Source organism: Haliotis rufescens, unplaced genomic scaffold (genome assembly GCF_023055435.1).
Source record: "Haliotis rufescens isolate VD_foot unplaced genomic scaffold, xgHalRufe1.0.p SCAF_17, whole genome shotgun sequence".
NCBI classification, from domain to species: Eukaryota; Metazoa; Mollusca; class Gastropoda; order Lepetellida; family Haliotidae; genus Haliotis; species Haliotis rufescens.
In genome coordinates this window covers 2975480-2997078 of record NW_025963857.1, presented here as the reverse complement: position 1 = coordinate 2997078, position 21599 = coordinate 2975480, and the positions used below count along the sequence as shown (strand labels likewise).

General features: G+C 38.0%; 1 protein-coding gene across 4 annotated transcripts in view; it reads right to left on the bottom strand.

Annotated features, from left to right (window-relative positions):
* Positions 1-21599, bottom strand: part of LOC124146632 (GDP-mannose 4,6 dehydratase-like) — a 77718-nt gene that overhangs the window by 42878 nt on the left and 13241 nt on the right. For 3 of the 4 annotated variants that reach the window (XM_048397421.1, XM_046517054.2, XM_046517136.2), the window contains exons 2-5: positions 13968-14012; positions 13493-13580; positions 12300-12314; positions 1273-1382 (exon numbers count right to left, since the gene is read on the bottom strand). In XM_048397421.1, coding sequence (XP_048253378.1) covers positions 1273-1382; positions 12300-12314; positions 13493-13580; positions 13968-14012 — 258 coding nt within the window. The remainder of the gene's footprint in view (positions 1-1272; positions 1383-12299; positions 12315-13492; positions 13581-13967; positions 14013-21599) is intronic. The other variant, XM_046517212.2, reaches the window with a different exon arrangement.

Sequence of the window (21599 nt, the reverse complement as noted above, 5' to 3'; positions counted from 1 at the left end):
CATATCACTTGTAAACATATTATTTGTTTAGTATTTAGAGTGTGTTAGTGAGTATGATTTTACACCACTTTTAGCAATATTCTAGCAATATCACGGCGGGGGACACCAGAAATGGGCTTCACACATTGTACCCATGTTGGGAATCAAACCCGGGTCTTCGGCGTGATGAGCGAATGCTTTAACCACCATGCTACCCATCTGCCCCTTTAGTATTTAGAAAATTATTAAACCTGTATTAATACAAGAGTCCCAAATCACCTGTACTTTTCAGGAACATTTAGAAAAGGAAAGTTATTAAAAGAAAGATTAAATTCATTGGAAAGTTTTATACATATAATTTTTTTAATCTTTATATAAAACTTTTTTAAACAGTCACAAAGACACCTACATCATGACTGGCACTGTTGTCACATGACATGACATGAAATAGTGATCACATGACATGACAAACATAAGTCACATGACATGAGTGAGTGAGTGAGTTGGGTTTAACGCCGCTTTTAACAGTATTCCAGTTATATCACGGCGTGCCAGCTTAATGTGGGAGGAAAGCCCGAAGTGATGCAGGTCTAAGACGTTTACCACTTCGGTGAAACCCACGAGCACGGGTATGGCACATGACATGACATGTAATAGTGATCACATGACATGACAAACATAAGTCACATGACATGACTTCCAATTGTTGTCACATGAAACAACTCATAATAGTGATCACATGACATGACAAACATCAGTCACATGACATGACAAACATAAGTCACATGACATGATTTCCAATAGTTGTCCCACTTCGTGAAACAGAGCCAAGTCACACTTCTATCATATTTCTTAACTGAATCACCGGAAATAAAGTGTGTGTTCAGCTGATTGCTATTTTCGACTTTATTTATGAGAAAATACTTAGGTAATCCTAATCTCTGCATATAAAACAATACCTAGCAAAAAACAAATACTGGTACAGTCTAAATTGTATATCATCAAGTCTAGTGATGTTTTATCACAAATTTCTTATTGACCAAGTTCGTTATCGCCTGTTCATTCACCTTAATTCACTGAGGGGATACGATGTATTTTTTTACTGCGCATAATACTCGAATAATCTTCAACATCATATAACAGGACGTATTTTTACCTCTGTACAATTTGAGCAGGGGAGGTAACTGACAAGGGATTCATATATCTTGAAATTTGTTTATCCAGACAATATCAAAGAAAACACAAGCATCCAGATTAGCGAGGTTCAACTGTACTGCAAGACAGTGGTCTGACCTTGACGTGACTCTGGGCGGCCAGGTTGTAGATCTCCGTGGGGCGGACCTGGCTCACAATCTTCACAAGGCAGGTGCTGTCTGTCATGTCGCCATAATGCAAGTGCATCGCTGAAATACACAGTTCATGAAATATACATGACATTCTAAAAGCCATCTTCTCGATAAGGGTTCTTGAAGGTATTGATACAAAATGGCAACTGCAATTTTTCAAGATTACAACGATACAAACTGTTGAGTTCCCAAACAGTAGAGTAAGAACTAACAAGCCAAAACTTGGCCTTCTTGGTTTTCCCCATCTGTTTACGTTAACTAACTACCGTGACCACCCAATACTCAACTGAGGTAAGCCTGATATCACACATAAAGCCATGAAATAGTCTTCGACAACATCAAATCTGTTAATCATGTCAATAACACAAGGAGTTGGTATCCAAGTTGGATGACTAGTTTCTAATCCTTTTCCATTTATGAATGAAATATGATTAAACTACAGTAAACTACGTTTATAATGAACACACTTATAACGAACTGATAGACATAACAACATGTTTTTGGTCCCAGCCATGGTCTGTATATATGCTGCATATATGATTATAATGAACTACGGTTTTATTAAACTAACATCAGTGGTCCCTTTGAGTTTGTTTTAACCGTAGTTTACTGAAAAACTGAACTAATAACCCAAACTGCCCAAAATTTAATTTTAAGGACGGTCTGGATGTAATGTCACTTTGAAATCCTAAATAATGTATCTATTAAACTTGAAATTAACAGTAAATGTTTATTTTGCCACTTTGAAATGTATCACGCTTTAAGAGTTGGTGATAAAAGCAAGAAAGTATTCAGACAGCAGTAGCATAAGCTGAAAAATTCAAACATGCAATTCAAATATTGGAGGAATTTAAACTGTACTTTAATCGTGCATGGCATTCTGTACCCAGCCCTACCATACACAAGAAGGTTTTGGAGAGACATCTTTTTTCTGATATAGTTAACATTTGTGAGTTTAATGGCTGTATTGTTTTGCCTCTAACATTTGTTCCCGCCATCACCCAATGAGCATCTGGCCACGATTGTATTAAGAGTTTCCCCGGCAACCTACAACTAATGTAAACATTTGGTCGGACTTTAATTTCTTTTGTTACACAAACACAAAGGTCACATGGTTTTTGATGTTTCAAAACATAACAGGACAAAGTGGCTGGCGTCAAAATCCAAACTTTCGCTTTGGCATTATGGGAGGTACTGCTTGGTGCCATTACAACAAGATTAGCAGAAATTTCCGTATCAGTGGAATAGGGAGTTATTACATGGATTTAAGTGTATGAAAACAAACAATAAGCTATACATGAGACTAAAGAGAAATGGGTTGGCCTGCCATATGTGTGGTCTTGCCACAGCCTACAATGCACACATCAACTGCGCGGCTGTTTCTGGGGGAGCCTTAACCTGAGAACACCACGTGTCAATCAGGTTTCATTTTTTCGGACAATTCCACCTGTGTAATGTCGGCAGAGATCAGTCATGTCTCTAATAGAGGTGTCCTTTGTGTATCATTAAAAAGTCTTCACACAATCTCACCTTCCAACAAAAACAGCTGTATTTCTGATGCTAAGGAAAGATCATGTGTCGTTTTTAAGATATTTTCCATCAATTTCAGCTAAATTTGAAGCTGGGTTGGAAAGCGATGTACTCGTATTGAACTTATTGAATTTAATTGAATTTAATTTTAAAATACATTATAAATAGATGTGAACATTAGTGCTCTGGGGAATAGTGTTCAGCAAAAGAATTCTATGCTGTTATCACTGTTTATTTGTTTGTTTGTTTGTTGTTTAACGCTGCACTCAGCAATATTCCAGCTATATGATGGCAGTCTGTAAATAATCGGGTCTGGACCAGACAATCCAGTGATTGACATCATGAGCATCGATCCACGCAATTGGGATCGATGACAAGCATCAACCAATTCACGACCCTGACCACCCGATCCCATTAGTCGCCTCTGACGACAAGCATAGTCGCCTCACTGTTTATATTCATGGATAGGTATTCTATGCTTTATGGTTATGAACTAAGTGAAATGGTTCAAATAATTTTATTAGCTCCAAATTTTTGCATCAAGTTGTTTTGGTCATTGATTAGGAGAGCAAAAATCATGCCAATTAAATTCTGTTTAAAGCACAGGATATTTATTAAATTCTACAAAAACATTCATATGTTTTAACTTAGAACAGTTAGAAGGCTTTGTTTTCTATAATGAGCCTACACGCCTTGCACTTCATCAACTATTATCAGAAAATTTTGTTACGTTTTGTTTGATTTTATTTTCATTTATTTTTTCTAGTTTATATTAGACAAGGCAGTCTGGAAAATATAAACAAATTCAAACTAGTCATTTTGTTTTGTCTGATTGTGTCTATTGGCACTCCAGTCAGTCCAATAAATAAGTGTTGTTCTCTGGCTATTGGAGTCCATTAAACAAAAACACTTAAAAATAAAAAAGTGTTGCGTTAATATGGGATGGAAACCTAAGCAAGCCCTACTCCCAACTGAAATGACATTAATCACATTCACATGGTCCACAGGTGGTGTAACAGTTGACCAACCTGATTTCGATCAAATTTGATCACGCTAATGTCGCGAGCTGTACTGCCGTGAAAATGAGTCTGCATGTTTCTGGTTGTACTCCTGCATTTGGTATGTATAAACTGGCCAGTGTGGGAGTACAAACACATCCTAGACGTGTGACTTACGCCAACAAGCCTCTTATCTCGAGTACTGGTTCCTATTGAACACATGTTTTACATCAAGTTTCAGCTTCATCTACACAGCTAGGTGAATATTGTGCGTAATTCCCTACAACTCGTGTCCCATCTTGTCTGTATGAGAACTAAGCCTAAAAAAATGGTAAATAATCGAGAAAATTTTAAAGTTACATAACAGCTATGGATAAAAGTGAGTGTTTATTTCTTTATTGTTCAGCTATATCACCAGCGATGCAATTAACCTGAAACATTTACCACTCCAAACAGTGATAACATATATAAGGACACCCACTAAAACCCTTGAAGTTCTACTACATGTAGCACTCAAACTGAGTCAAGGAAGCAGGCTGGTGCCCATCTTCTTGAGGCAAGGAAGTTAACGACTATAAAAGTCCAGTTTCCACCCTTGCCAAACTAGGCTGGAATTACAGGGCTCGATCATAGCACCACCAGTGGCTAAATTACGACTTATGTCCCTTCCATGCCTCTCCCCTATTGACCAACCAAATTCCACCTCTCATGTCACTTGCATTTGCTTCAAACAAAATGGCGGCACCAAGTCAAGACGATCTGATTGATAATCAAGATCTTTAGTGTAATAAAAGGGGTCACACCTCGTAATGCGCATCAAATCATTTGAGCACCTTGATTAAAAACATGTTACATTTTGGATAATACTTGTTGTGCCAGTTGACAGTACATATCCTCTGCAAATCCTGCATTCAACAAAAATATGCAGGCAGTCGCCATGCTTTTTATGAACTGGATGTCAATTTCAGTACGCGAATTTGATTGACTATGCATTGGCTCGATAGTCCAGCCAAAGTACAACTTCAAATTCCAGCCAAGGGTGATAACTGGACTTTCACTAATAAGTGAGTCTGGACCACACAAACCAGGTGTTGAAATAATGAGCATTCATCCACGCCCACGGGGTCGATGGCATGCATTACACCAGTCACTGCGCCTGACCTCCACATCCACTCTTGTTTTCCCCATCCGGGGAAGTGAGTGAGTATGGTTTTACGCCACTTTTAGCAATATTCCAGCAATATCACAGCGGGGGACACCAGAAATGGGCTTCACACATTGTACCCATGTCGGGAATCGAACCCGGGTCTTAGGCGTGACGAGCTAACGCTTAAACCATTAAGCTACCCGACCGCCCCTCCATGCGGAGAAGAAGAATGAGTGAGTGGTGTCGGGCAGACTTATGCTTAGTCATGGAAAATACATAATTTTGATAGAAACAAACAACTCCATCTAAATTGAAAAGGAACCTCAGTAAGATGGGAGATTCAGAACCCAAGGATAATCTAGACTTGCCATATCATGGCAGTAAGGGCTGGGCACAATATTCAATAATATGGTTCAGGGACTGTGAGACTGACTTGGTGTCGGGCCTCAACAGCATGTTAGATTTTTTAGTTTTTAAGCAAATTCTGTCATGACAAACCATCATGAACCATGGACCATATTCATGGCTGATGTCAGATTCAAACCTATGAACAAAGATTTTTGCAGCCAAGGGACACACTTCTGTATGACAAGTTGTCACACCTTATACTTCTGCACCAACACAAGCGTGGTCTAAACATATTGTCAGATGTGGGAATCAAACTCATGACTAGTCATGATTAGTCAACACCTTTACCACTTGGCTATCCAACCTTCCACTTAAATTCCAAAACTTTTTCCATAGTTTGTGGCATACAATTTCAGTTCAGCACACAAAGTGCATTGCTATTTAATAGGGGCCTGGAATTCTGGCCCCAAGTCATTTCTTGTGTATTTTGTTCCCAGTCATAGTGTACTGTAAGAGGCTTGCTATGTCTATATAACATCAAGCACATCAAATTAAACAGTGTGGACTTTAATAACCAGCTCTGACAACAATAAACACCTTCACTCTGAAATACAGTTATCTGCTTTCAAGAAGTTTTTCTCAACTCAATATTCGCAAGCTCAAGTATTTCAAGAACTATTGCCCTTCATAATAAGACTTTACATACTCATAATATCAAGACGTTCCAATAAAGATAAACTGCCTTTAATATTTTGTTCTCAAAAGGTTCATTTTACCCTGAAAAAGACTAAAATAAACAAGGCCGAGTATTGGGTGAAAGGAAGTAGTTAATCGATCGCCCAAGTCGTAACACTCGACACCACCTCAAACAAATCTCCGATGCAGCTATCTTACCCTCCCAGGCAAAGATGCTCTTTTGTCACCAGCACAGTCGTCCCCCCTTGGCTAACCTCTCATCTCAATAGAGGAAGAAAAGAACATGGCCTTTTGAAACTCGAGATATTTCTCAACTGCATAGCTCAGTTAGCTTGGACAAAAACGACAAAAACATCCTTTGGAAAAAGAATCTGACTAAAAATTAATTCGCGCATGGCGGAAATTCTGATATTAATCAGAGTGGATGCCCAGCTAGCGCACCAAATTGGCATGAGTCCGCAACAAATTAAACTACTCAAATAAAATTCACAGACAAAAATGGTGCAGAGGAAATTTTGAAATTTGCTGTGAGATAAAGGATGAGTCAAGCCACAACTGTTTCCATTCAGTTCAAAATTAAATCATCTCCCCTGATTTGGTTGCTGAACGCTACAGTAAATATTTGTTTTACCACAAGCAACAATGGACGTATGGACGCAGAAGAGGGCGTTGGCCAAGGGGGGGTGTCTGGCTCCCACTTAATATTGGGAGGGACTAATCAGAAGCGTTTTAGCAGCTTTGGCATAAACGTATCTCATCAAGATGAAATCTGGTCTCTAAAATTACTGCAATCATATCACCCTATGGTTTAAGATGGCATCACATTGTCCCCAGATTGAATTACACTCAAGCCTAAAACAAGGACAGATGCTATGGAGTTTCTGTCACACCATGATAATCACCCAACTCTCTCTTCATAGTGGTAAATATTACATCATTCTCCTTACCAAAAATTAATGGTGATGAAAGGCCGTGTTAATCTGGGTTTTAGGACAGGTCTTACAACATTCAATCCGTACAGAGCAAGGACAACCAAGAATATATTTTACATGCAGAGCATGTATTGAAATTTTTATACAAAATGCAAAATAAATAATTAAATTTCATGCAATAGCCTTTTTCATAACAGATTTTTATTTATGCATATTTCTTATTTCAGTGAATCTAGATCTGCTGTAACTGTCTACAACTGACAATGAAAACTATAGCGATCTTCATCCCCAAACCAGGAAGCTGAATCAGATGCGTTTAGAGCTTGAGGATGAAGTCAGAGAGGCTCTATTAATTCATCATCACACCACAATACAATACTTAACAATATCATATAAAATACCTTTTGTAAAGCTCTTTAATATTATTTTTTTAATGACACACTCGGCAATATTCCAGCTATATGACGGCGGTCTGTAAATAATCGAGCCTGGACCAGATAATCCACTGATTGACATCAAGAGCATCCATCAATACATTTGGGATACGTTGGCATGCATCAACCAAATCAGCGAGCCTGACCACTTGATCCCATTAGTCACCTCTTACGACAAGCAAAGTCACCTCTTACGGCAAGCATGGTTTGCTGAAGACCTATTCTAGTGTATTATTGAGCATGTTACTGTGGAGGAGTTGTGCACAGTGAACCTTGGTCCTTGAAAGGAAATACATAGTGCATACAACCCTATACTAGGTGTGAATACTAAAACTATATATGAGTGGTGCGGAAAACTAGTGGTTAATATCATGAGCAACTGTGTACTCACTATACAGACTGTGTTAAGTTCACTATTCACACATGACAAATAAAGACAACAGTTAAATATCTCAAACACTGTTTTCCAATATTTCATAGTAATACAGTTTAAGAACCATTACTTTATTCCAGGACATCTTTTAATACACACTTAGATTAAGTTTGCATTAATATACAAATATTCAATTTCGGTGACATATTTAATGCATGGATCAGCAAACGCTATTGCCGAGAATGTAATTTGCTTATTCACTGTATAAGTTTCATTGTTTGACGACAGTCTATTCATACACCTGACAAGTCAGAGAGCATTACTGAGTGATCAGGAGCTACCATAAAAGATGCTGAGAGGATGCTGTAATAGATTGGATGACCAGTGCCTAACAGACTGCTATATCAGACTGGGGTTAGCATGTTAGAAGGGATCGAAATTAACAGTTTGAGACAAGTAAAGTTTAGGAAGGATGAGTGACATTTCCTCATTTCCTTGTGGACAACCACTTTTAACATGAAGTTGATGACAACTCTAAACAGATCATTTTAGTGGACTTGTGAAAATAATCAGTGGCCATTGTGTCCTATCTTTACCCATTTCAGTCACCGCCAACAAAACCATGAGGTACTGATGCCAATGCCAGTCATTCAGCCCCAGATTCCATGCAGTCTACCAAAATATACCCCCAAGGTTCTGTTCTATTTTGTCAGATTAATTTGGGGAAAAAAATGCTGCGACAAAATATAACAAGACTTGATTATAATTACAATATTGCATTTTATCATCCAAAACTGGCTCCCACAGGAGATATTGCTTGGGTGAAATTGCATCACAATGCTTTGCAGACCATTGTGACGTCATTGTTACCATGACATCACAATCAAATGACATCACTAATGGCTCTGCTACTGAAGCTGCTTATAACTGTCTACAAACTAAAAAGTTGGAAGAATGATGTTGGATGATAAATAAATCTCACCCTCGTGTCTTTTCATATCAAATATATCAACACTCATTGGTAACACTCATTGGTAAAACTCCTCGGCACTCCTCCACTTTTTTCAACTCGTGTTGATATATTTGATATCAAAAGACATTCGGGTGAGATTCTCTATATCTACTTGAAACTACTTTAAAGTCCTCTGAGTATTGTTCTTAAAATCATGAAAACTGGCCGTTGTTTTATTATTTGATGCTGAAAACAATAATTCCTTTATGTTGATGAATAACCACAGAAACACTGGACTCCTTGCCTGTGTGGTGAGAGGTGAAGGTGACAAGAAGCAGAGTTAACTGTTACAAACAACTTAAACCAAACTTGCATTTATAAAAAATCATTTGGGTGCCTTGAACCATTTTGCATAAACACTACATTAAAAATGTTCTTTCATACGGATGGTTGTATTTTTAGAAAGATGATGAAAATACTATTTCTCAACAACTATTTAATCCTATTTCCTCAAATAAGATGAAAGTGTTCGTTTGTTTTCATTCTCCCAGGCCTTTAGCTCATGGTGGTTGTGGTTCATTGACAGAAAATTATAAACAGATGAAAAAAGGATTTAATCACCATTTTTTCAAATTAAAACGGATAAATAATCAGTTTTAGGCCTTGAGCAAAGTTGCGGTTCTTATTGATAAGGATTATTCCATCTAACTTCAATTAGGAGAAAAACTTGGTGTGTTTTTAGATTTGTGTTACGAAGTATTCAATGTCCATATCAAACAGTCAACAATGAAAACTGAGCACGTAAAGTCTTTCGACATTGTAAATACCAAATCTACATTCTTCCACACCACATTTCAGCTTGTTCTCTAACAGCTAGCTGAGAAAGAGTCATGAAATACTGGAATTCTGTGACATCATGATACAGATATAGATACTTCCATGACAACCAAACCTGGCTAGCAGAATGTAGAGTTTCTGATCAATAGGAAGTAGACACAAATCAAGTCATTACATAAAATGCCATGTTTCTTTTACATAGTTTTTTTTGTTTCTTTGTTGTTTAACGCAGCACTCAGCAATATCCCAGCTATATGACGGCAGTCTGTAAATAATCGAGTCTGGACCAGACAATCCAGTGATTGACATCATGAGCATCGATCCTCGCAATTGGGATACAATAATATACATCAACCAAGTCAGCGAGCCCGACCACCCGATCCTGTTAGTCGCCTCTTATGACAAGTATAGTCGCCTTTTACAGTGGTTGTTCACCTTTCTGGATTCAAATCGCACTGAGCAACCAATCAGATTTCAGCACACACTAGTGTATACCAATGACTGGCTTAATAAGTGAATCTGTGAGAGTCTCCCCATGTGAACAGTATAATCATGGCTGATAAAGGTTAAAGAGATTTCATCATTAATTATGGCCAACAAGCATCCAGGAACATATAGGAACCAATTGTTTCTTATTAGATAAAAATATGAGTAAGTTGGGTTTTACGCCACTTTTAGCAACATTCCAGCAATATCACAGTGGGGGACACCAGAAATGGGCTTCACACATGGTACCCATGTGGGGAATCAAACCCAGGCCTTCAGCATGACGAGCAAACGCTTCAACCATTAGGCTACCTGCCGCCCAGATACCAATATGCAAGAATTTACTGTCATAAATTATACCTGCACTATCCGCATAGTGTTGCTACAAGAATGAGACAGGCATTAGAGGTGTAAATGGGAAGTGTATGGTAGCTTGCAGAGAAATATTATTTTTAATATTTAAAGCTAATCTCGTTAAGTACAAACTGGAAACCCAGGACACAGATGAGCAGACACTTCTGTTGGGTTCCTACTGTCCTTCGATATCTAGGATCATTTGAGGTGAGGTGAGTTGAAATGGGGTTTAACGTCACGTCCAAGATTATTGCACTTATATAGCGACGTGCATGTACGTGTGTGTGTTTGTGTGGCTGCTTGTACTAGTCCGGACTGATGCCGTTTTATCACTGGTATCACTGAGATACCATGCCGCAGTTTAACATGAATACCCCACTCAGAAACAGTATACTGACTCCGAGCTGACCAGTCCTTGTTTTAGCCCCTTGATGCCGAGCACCAGACAGGGTAACAACAAGTACCATCTTTTAACGTCTTTTGGTATGACGCTCTACCACTAGACCACGGAGGCGGTCAGGATCATTTGAAACTGGAAAACTAGAACCGTGAAAGCTGAATAAACGTGACAGTAGAACTGCTTGGTCCCCTAGGTCATTCTTTATCAAGGAAATGATCATTTACCGAGAAAGAAAACTGTTATGCAAGAACTCTTATGCTGGGTACATCTCCAAGTGACTGATCAGCTTATCATTCGAGAGAATGCATGAACCTCACTGACACTGGTATTTGCCATCTTTGTTCATCATCAATATAGTGAAAACAACTGATTAATAAGGGAGATTGTCTCACTGTTAATGGTGTTAAAAACATACCCTTGTTGGATAAGTGGCAAGTAAATGTTTTTTGCTAAATCCCTTGATTTGCCACGGGACATGCAATAGTCCATTTTACTTTCATCACAGCCCTATCCAAATACCGGTATTTGGTTTCTAAATTTCTCTTTGTTTGTTGTTTAACGCTGCACTCAGCAATATTCCAGCTATATGATGGCGATCGGTAAATAAGCGATTCTGGACCAGACAATCCAGTGACAGATATTATGAGCATCGATCCACGCAATTGGGATACGATGACATGCAAGCCTGACCACCCAATCTTTGGATCTTTGGAAATTTTGGAAACACCGAGGCTTGAATCATTCATGAAAGTTTCAGCTCCATTGTTTCAAAGATGTAAATAAAATGTCAACGTTGAATCAATATGAGAAGGGACAAACCACTGGGATTTAACTTTCATTACATTCTGTAATAATCCGTTTTACCGACCACACCTTCAAATTTTTGTTTTTCTATTAAATTTATTTATAATTCCAAGCTATGTTTTTAAATCAAATCTGAAAACCAAATAACAAAAATAAAAACCACTCGCAATGATATTGACACAACTGAAGCATAGTATATTAAACCATAAAACAAGTAAGTGAGTGAGTGAGTGAGTTTCATGCCATTTAGAAATATCAGCCAATACAAAGTGCAATATCAACATGGAACAGCCATTGTGTATAGATGATCCCCAATCATGTGATCTCCTGCTGGTGATAATCATGTGACACAGAACAGCTTGACTCCCAGCCGGTAATTGGGGGATGTAGACTTAGAATACTTATCAAGATGTCCGAATTATACAAAGAATGTATATACGTATCTAAGGAATTCAAGTATTGACAGAAGCCATTTTGTCTTTTAGCGTGTCCTTTGTCACGTGATCACCCAGAGCAGCAGAAAATCACATGCCTTCTGCATTGATGTATCCAGCAATGAGTCAGCGAGAAGAAAGCAACCTTGGTTAACGCCTCAAAGCCAAACATAAAGATACAACAGCTAATACACCACAAAACTATTGTGAACTAGATAAAGAACTATCAGATCCCGCATATATACTTACAGTTTGACACATTCGCTTGAAAAACAAACGCAAGCACAACATGACACCCCATGAACATGCAAAGTACTCGAGCATAAGAAATACCACACAGTTAGTGGCATATTAAAAAAGTATATTGCTGAAACCCCTATAATCTGGATGCTGTTAGTTCAGTAACTCTGCCATCTGTTAGATCTCTTTAAAGTAGGGGTGAAACAATACAGCAAGGTCACGATACGATACGTATCATGAAACAAAGGTCACGATACGATACGTATCATGAAACAAAGGTCACGATACGATACGTATCATGAAACAAAGGTCATGATACAATACGTATCATGAAACAAAGGTCACTATACGATACGTATTGAGATATGCATATTTATGTCAAATCGTTTGGAAATGCCTTGAATAAATATTTCAGAGCAGGTTCAAAAGGAAAAGCTAGCTATAGACGCTTGTACGTTGATAGGATTGAACTTAATTACATCACATTTAGAAAATTTGGACTGACAAAAATGCAGGGGGGTCATTAAATGAACAGTAAGGCATTTTAGCAAGTGTATCGTGTTGTATCAATACAGATAAAAATGTATCGTGTATTGTATCGGCACATGAAAACTCACGATAAACCGTTGCACTGATGAATCGTTTCACCTCTACTTTAAAGCAAGTCAGACTTCTGCAGCAATATTCCAACCATATACTGGGAACAACAAGAAGGGGCTTCACACATCTAACACACGTTGGAAACTAACAGTTTCAGTCCACTAGTCCTTATAATGATAACATATAGTAAACCCCTTAAAAATGGCAAGTTTCTACTTGTCCTTATGATACCTTAACTATTGGGCAGTTTGGCAAGCATGGACTACAGGGCTAGTGCCAATTTCTAACAGTGTTTGAAACTGAACCTGGGTGTTTAGCCCGAGCAAATACTCTAACCACAAGGCTATCCCACCCACCCACCACCCCTTAATCACTGTGAGCAGTACGGGTATGCTTTACAGGGTCTCCTTGTACAGGGTCTTTAACACAAAGAACACATACAAGAAAACATGCATTAGATCAGATAAACATACTGTAAAAATGTTTTCAATTGACCCAAATTTTTGAATTAATGAATATAAGCATTAACAGAGGGGTTGGTCTAAACATGCAGGTATTCCTTCACTAGAAGACTATGGAAAGACATGGTGGTATATCCTTACATCCTTCTCGGTGAGACTTGGGGTCGGCGTACAGATGCTCAATCCTGCTTGTGTTGAATGAGGATGACCTTCTTATGATTCCATGGACCTGAAATGTACATTATCTTGATAATGCAAGTCAAAATATTTCATTCGGATATGTGACAATGAACTAATTGTGGAGACAAAGTCAAAAAGATTTTTTTTATGAAAATGTGATGAAGTTGTACATTGTAACTGCAATAGATCATGAAATTGTAGAGTAAACAGTCTAAGGGAGGTAATCCAGATATGTCTGACTGACACTATCAAAGGCACCAACAGTTATGTCCCTTGAAAATGTTCACCAATCAAGAAAATAGTGTTTTCTGTATAAGGAAGGCTACTCTATAAGAAGCCAGGTATTTAGAATTGGCAGCCTTTAATTTCTTCTTACTGGACTTTCACAATACTTTTGCTGACAAGTTTTATGACAAGATATTCAAATGAAACTTACTTCATATCCTTTCCCAAGAAGGAACTCGGCCAGGTAGGAACCATCCTGAAAACAAATAAATCACCGTTACCATGGCCACAACATTAAGAAATTTCAAAATTTATGACAAGGCACATTTTTATATTAACAGTGAGTGAATTGGGTTTAACGCTGCTTTGATCAGTATTCCGGTATCACGGCATGTCAGCCTAATGTGGCAGGAAAGCCTGAAATGATGCAGGTCTCAGACATTTACCACTTCGGTGAAACCCACGAGCACGGGTAAGGTGCTGACAAACCTCGAAATATAATCAGGGCGAACTGGGATTCGAACCCACAATCATAAGTTTCTCAAGGGACGCAGCTCTGCACGGCGAATTACGCGATCTTAGACAACGGGGCCTCACATGTACCCTTATATCATGTTTATAGAATGAGAAATCGTGAATCCTCTTTGAAAATAGCCCTTTAAGTAGAATGTTTGAAAGTATATGATCATCAATTCAAAGATATTTCTTTTTACACACTGTTACAAGACATCTGTAGGATTCAAGGACTTAACACCTGTTTCTCTGATCACTTTAGTATAAATGTAGATAGCTTTTTGAAACTGAAGGGTTGATGGTTAAAATATAACAAAAGGTAAATGAGTGAGTGAGTTGGGTTTAACGCCGCTTTTAACAGTATTCCAGTTATATCACGGCGTGTCAGCTTAATGTGGGAGGAAAGCCCGAAGTGATGCAGGTCTCAGACGTTTACCACTTCGGTGAAACCCACCAGCACGGGTATGGTGCTGACAAACCTAGAAACCTAATCGGGGCGAACCGAGATTCGAACCCACAATCATAGGTTTCTAGCGTGCCCAAAGGACGCAACACTGCACAGCAAATCGCGGCGCCTTAGACGACTGGGCCACCCATGCCCCCCACAAAAGTTAAAGACGAATTTTCACAAGTGACCACTTAAAAGTATCATCAGTAGCATATATTCTAGAAATAAATGTTTGGTAACACATCAAAGGGTTATTTCCCTTCTTCTATTGTCCTAAGGTAGTTTTTATTGTCACTGAAATTGGTTCACAGATAAACAAGAGAGTAGTGAAATTTGGGTTTGGTGGATGTGTAAATTAAGTGATCCCTTTTGCCCATAAATTTGCCCATAAACTTTTTTCAACTAATTTGAAACAAGCATCAAGATGAAATTGATTGTATTATGATAAATATGAATTGCAACTTTAGCTGCAATGTCATGTCCTGACTTTTTTGTTTGTTGTTTAACTCCACACTCTGCAATATGACGGCGGTCTGTAAATAATCGAGTCTGGACCAGACAATCCAGTGATTGACATCATGAGCATCAATCCACGCAACTGGGATACGATGACATGCATCAACCAAGTCAGCGAGCCTGACAACCCGATCCTGTTAGTCCCCTCTTACAACAAGCAAAGTCACCTCTTACAACAAGTATGGGTTTCTGAAGACCTATTCTACCCCGGATGATCGCGGGTCCTGACTTCAAATAGCATCATGAGGTAATGAGGTTATGACAATGTGCAATGGGACACCATGACAATCAATTCCTTTAATGGTATGGCCTCGATTATCCAATGTATAATACGTCTAATTTATTATGATTAAAAAAAACTTGTCGCTTCGCCAGCACAGCTGAGCCCAATTCATATAACACAGCCATCCAACCAAATTTCTTATAAGGAAATCTGCAGACTGACATTTAGAGGCAGAAATATAGTTATCTTATTTAAAAATATATATCTACAAAATATCAAATATAATCCAAATGGAGGCTAGAATATTTCTTAATTTCCAAGAGCTGAGAAAATCTAGACTTGTCAAATCATTCTAGTGAGTGAGTTAATATTTAAAGTCACATCGGCAGTATTTCAGCCATATCGTGACTTGAACAAGTTAGGCATTGATATTCAAATCATTCTAGACTTGAGTTGCATTTATTTGTAAAATATTCTCAAGGGCTGGGAGATCGACTAGAAAATCTAACTTATGCAAAGTTAGAGATAGTAAAGATTGAGATTGTACATCACTTACAAATCGAAGCCATGGTGGGGAATGACCCAAGAGTACATCTAAAAGGCAATTCAGGCGATGTATTGGATCCTTTGATCTTTGGTAGTAACTTAACTTAGTCTGGTAAAGTTAAGTAGAGTTTTTGAGATTTTCTAGGGACTCCGTAAAGTTCTAATCTTGTACACGTACAGTTATGACTAGGAACATTTGACTTTCATGTTTAATTTCAAACACTGTTATCTCATTATAAATTCATCTGTAACACCCATTCCTATCTTGTATCATGAAGTCATCTCTTGTATCATCAATTGAATATGAGCCTGTGAGCAAGTCTAGATAGAGCCCTGTTGTATAAAGTTAGTCATCTCTTGTATAATCAATTCATCTGTCTCACACACTATCATCACTTCGTGTAAAACAGACTCATGATAACATTTATGAATGGATAACAAAGCTGCTTCAATAATTATGTAAGATGCTGCCAGAGAAACATTTCCATCTTTGCTTTGCTTCAAAACATTGTAACTATATTTATTCCCACATTCAAAACCCTCAAGGGTTTACAATGACATCATCTAACAGACACCATCATCACATAGATGCAGTGTCTTTGCCACTGTAGAAGTAATAGGATTTTATGTCCCTTCACCAAATCTTTCGTTTTTCTGTAGCCTCTTCTACTGTAAGACTGTAGGAGTTGTCTCCCTTCAACTGTAAATCATCAAGCTCCTTCCCAGCATGTGACACCTTCGTTACACTCTTGGTAACATCGCTGCCACCAGTGTGGGCGCAGCTATTATAAGAATCTTGAAATTTGCCCTCTAACCCCATATTAGTAATGTTTATACTTTTGTTTATGTCTTTGAGAATGCCATCATATTTCATTTTGAAAAGGTTTACGACTGAGCATGTTTTCCAGGTGAATTTACTTTGTTGTTTTAATAATCAGATTGGTTAGAGATTGCAGACTAACGGAAAATCAACCAACTTCTCCCTTACATTCTTACTATATCAATTAAAGATGATACTTTTAATGAAATAGAAATTCAAATTGACAAAGAAAGAAAGTAATTTATCAGCGGTAAGTGTATTTGGCGTCACGACAGTCGTCACTTGTTTGTTAACATAATGGTCATTCGGTTGCGAGTTCAACTCCAAGCATGGTTGGGGCCACCCATCACAGTGGGGAGTGTCTGGTGGCAGCGATAGTATAGAGAGCTCCCCGAACAGACTATCACTGTGAGGAGCTTAGTAAATCATATCTAACTGTGCCGCCCAAGCTCAACATCAAACTCAGCACATGGGCTGACTTAAAAGATCGATAATTGGAATTATCGTTGATGGATAGAAATATTAATGATTATCAATATGAAAATTGTGTCATCGATAATATCTTACACATAATGTTGTGATGAACTTAAGTTAAACTTTATTCAAACAGACTTGTTTTTGCCCATTGCTGAAGACGAAAAGCAACTGATTTGTTATATCTTAAATGTCCCCAGAGTAATCTATAGCTACTTTTGTCACCATCACCAGTGACATGAAATATATTGTTTTGTCTCTGAGCTTTTTCATATATGCTCAATTTCAGTTTACGGTTATCGATCTCTAAGATCTATATCTACAGCTATCCCGACTCAGCACACTGTAAAACTAAATATCTTTTTTTCTGAGCACAAACTGTTACTGCCATACAGCAGCTGATACAGTTAGTTTACAACAGCTTTTATGATTTAGGGAGGGACCTGTTCAAAAGTTGGATGTCAGATAAAAATCTGTATTCCTTGAGTTTAGGGGTGGGGGGTTGATGGCCCTTTAAATTCCATCCGACAAAATCAACTTACCTGATTTCTCAATGTTTTATATAGTAACTGAACTAAACCAATCCTATTTTTATTCAAATACTGTTAGAAGTTGTCATTGAATACATGCAACCTTTCCACAAGGTAGCTAGGGTTTTATCATCTCAGGCAATGGTCCATCTGGTGCAGTGTGTAATATATGATGACAGATTTGATCTATAAAAACAAGTCAGGGATAATTCTGGGGTGGGGCCTTGTGTTTTTAGCCCCTGAATTTGAAAAAAAAGACCCACATTTTCAAATACAATGGGGCATTTTAACATTGTGCTGTATGGGCAAGTACCTCTTAAATATTTTAAATTTTCACATAAAGGGCCCATGTAAGAAAATTCCGAGAGTGAACCCTGCAAGTGATTGTAAACACCTAGTAAATATACTTCATTCAATAAACGTTCTGCATAACAGTGCAAAATATGAAAATGTGGGGCAAAGGAGGCCAATAAACTCAGAAATTTACCATTTTCAGAACTCAGTTTTTAGAGGGGAGGGGGTATGTCTCAAAACTTAAGGAATTACATTTTTTTAAGTGACCACAAACTTTTGAACTGGTCCCTTACATGTCATCAAATGCAAAAAATGGAAAGGGCAACTGTCAGCTTATATCTGAGATATCTGTACTAGATACACATTCATTATCTCCCCTTACACATGAATGTCGGATTCTGATTGGCTGAGACCCGGTTTATTATTTTCAATGAACCCAGCTAACATGTAAGGTACATATGTTATATTCCCCACTCAAATAGCCGAACTGTTGGCATTACATTTGCACCACACCAACCACAATTAACTGCAGATAAATTTGTGTCCATGTGTTTCTCTCGAGACATGAGTTGGTGTACCCTCGCCCTTCCAGCTTGGCAATAACCATAAACTAACTTAGAGGATACTTCAACCCGTATGCCCCTTGAGGCCGGTGAACAACTTATATTATCATACCTCCATGTCAGAATGACGAGATCTGATTGGTCCACGTGATCTTGATCAAATGTCATTGAATACTGTGTAACCCGCCTTGGAGGGTAATAAATTTCTCAGTGGAGGAATAAATCTTATACCCCGCCATGAGCGATACAGGCTGCACATGGATTTCTGAGAGGCAAAATGAATCCCTCATACTGCTTCAAAGAAAAATGCTGCACGCTTTTTCCCAGAGTCAATAGAAGTCACGTGACATAGCACAAGTTAACCTCAGGTCAATCGAACAGCTGTTTTCTATCAACTTTGAATTTGTGTTGATTCAATGTCAAATTAAAACATGTCGGCAAGATAAATTTCTTGTAGCAGGATCAGTCGAGGTACATGGGGTTTTATGCGTCCATCATTAGGTCCTGCTACAGCTTATAGTAACTGTCTCAGGTTGTAGAAATAGCTCGTCAGAAAAACAACTCTAGGAGTGTTTCACATGATAGGATGCCTGCATATTTGACACACAATTTCGACAAAAGACTCACTATTTTATTTTCAGTGTGTCATTACTGATGTAAGATTTCTAACAAAGGCGGCTTATTCATCAAGAAGTTTGTTTGATACAAAACAATCCCAATGGACTGTAATTACATATATTTCCTTCATGAACATTATTTTAAGCTATTCAATTGCATTTCATTTTATTGCAGTGTAATGTGCGGTACTAGGATAAACAAATCTGCCCTGTGCAAGTCTATAATACTTGGCAAGTCTAGATAACTGTTGTACAGACCCTGAAACAAATATATCCAATACAGCCCATGCAAGTCTATAATAGTGGGCAAGTCTAGATTACTACAGATTAAGGAAATGAAGAAAGTCTCGGGGCTCCATGTAATTTACCAACTGGGTTTTTTTTCCGTAAAATAATATTTTCATTTCAGAGACTAGATGTTAGTCTACATAAACTCTCCACTTGAGGGCGTCAGACATTGTGATGACAAACTGTGTCATCTCCAAGGTTGAAAAGACAAGCCTAATAGTTTAATAAACAACAGACAAAGAGTGCCATTGCACTCAAGCAATATCCAAGCACTAAAATTTGTCAGCAATGAGTTTCCAGGGATTTGAATGTTCAGACAGGGCTTGACATCCAGATGTGATAAAAACATCACCCAACACGTCCCATTCAGAGTACCTCTCCGCATATATCAGTACACCCAAAGTACCTAACTTTTGATATTGATTGTGTCACCAATGACACTGAGAGAAAGTATGTGGGGGATAATCCCAAAACATTACAAAACAACACAATCTCCGACACAGCCTGATCAACCTCGCTTTGACATAAACACATGCTTCAGTGACTTTCAATAGTCACTCCTATGTCAGTTCCGCTAACACCCAATAAGCATGGACAAGCTCCTTGATCAATGTAAGGTGTGTCTTAAGTTGGACAGGCTGTTGAGACAGCCCAATGCACAGCTTACTCCAGAAAGTGTGCCCGATTTTCAGCTGAATTAGACATACCGTATACAGCGTTGACAACATCGTCAACAGTAGCCACCGACGGTGCAGATAGAGTAAACGAAAGTGACATAAATTATCCAGCACATAAAGTTTCAGCTTGAACACTGTGATATCCTTGATAATAAAATATCATTTCTTTATTCTAATGCATAATCTAAATACACTGAATAAATCTGAACTCACATATTCTACCAAAATATCAGCTCTTGGAGCCTTTTCGGCTTTGATAAGATCATGCATTATCATTTTCAGCAATAGAAGAATTTATTCATTCAATTTCCATGCCAAGGACAAAACAAAATCTTACACCTCCTCCTAAAGCTTCATCTTTGTTGGTCTTGCAGTTACTGAGAAGATTCTTACAGATTTTCAAAGTTACTTTATCAAACAACTGCAAATGTAAACAAATTGTTGGTACACATAAGCCTGCAGATTACCAGACCTTGTGGTTTCTTAGAAGAATATTCTTATAGATTTTCCTCAATTAGAACATCATCTTTTCTTAAAAAAATAAACATATTTTGATATTTAATGTTATTAAAAATTCTCAGTCAGATAATGATGCAGTACTACTGATGTTTCTGGCTTGTCAATTCAGCCATTTCAGAGGAAAAGAGTCTAAACTGAATAATTGAGCTCTTTGAGTTTTCTGAATGACTAAAGCTTAAATCATCTAGGCACAGTGACCTCGAAAAAAGGTTTCTCATGTTGAAGCTTCTAAAGCTGAAACATTCTCTGATCAGTTATTTTTGACAATAGTTTCATTTTCAATGTTCTTGGGTAGACTTTTGTTATTCATTCATAGTTCCCATCAATGTCACAGTCAAATGACTAATTACAATTTATTGTTTCTTAGAACTGTGTCCCGGGAATTCTTAAGTGCTGTTTTTTCAAAAATATTTTGTAAACATGTTTTTTTATTTATTATTACATTCACCTATATCTGTATACGAAGAGCGCTTCTGCATAGTCCCACGTGTGCGCAGACATTGTCTCCATGGACTTGAACTAAACATTTCAACGATTTGCCTGGCCCCAACTGAGTGTGCTCAACTCAGTTTCATGCTCATTCTCAAGTTCGTACTCAGTTGATATTTGTTCTCAAGCAGAGGTTATAAAACATCTTGAGTCTGTACTCACGCTCGGCTTGAGCATGCTCAAAGGACTATATTGTTTATGACACAAGCGGCAATTTGGAACTCTTCCGTCGAGAAAGGTAAGAAAACAACCTGGATGTTGTCGTCTGCTTATTTACAATGGCAACATAGAACATGCCCAAGTCAAGAAGGCGAGGTAAGGGTTGG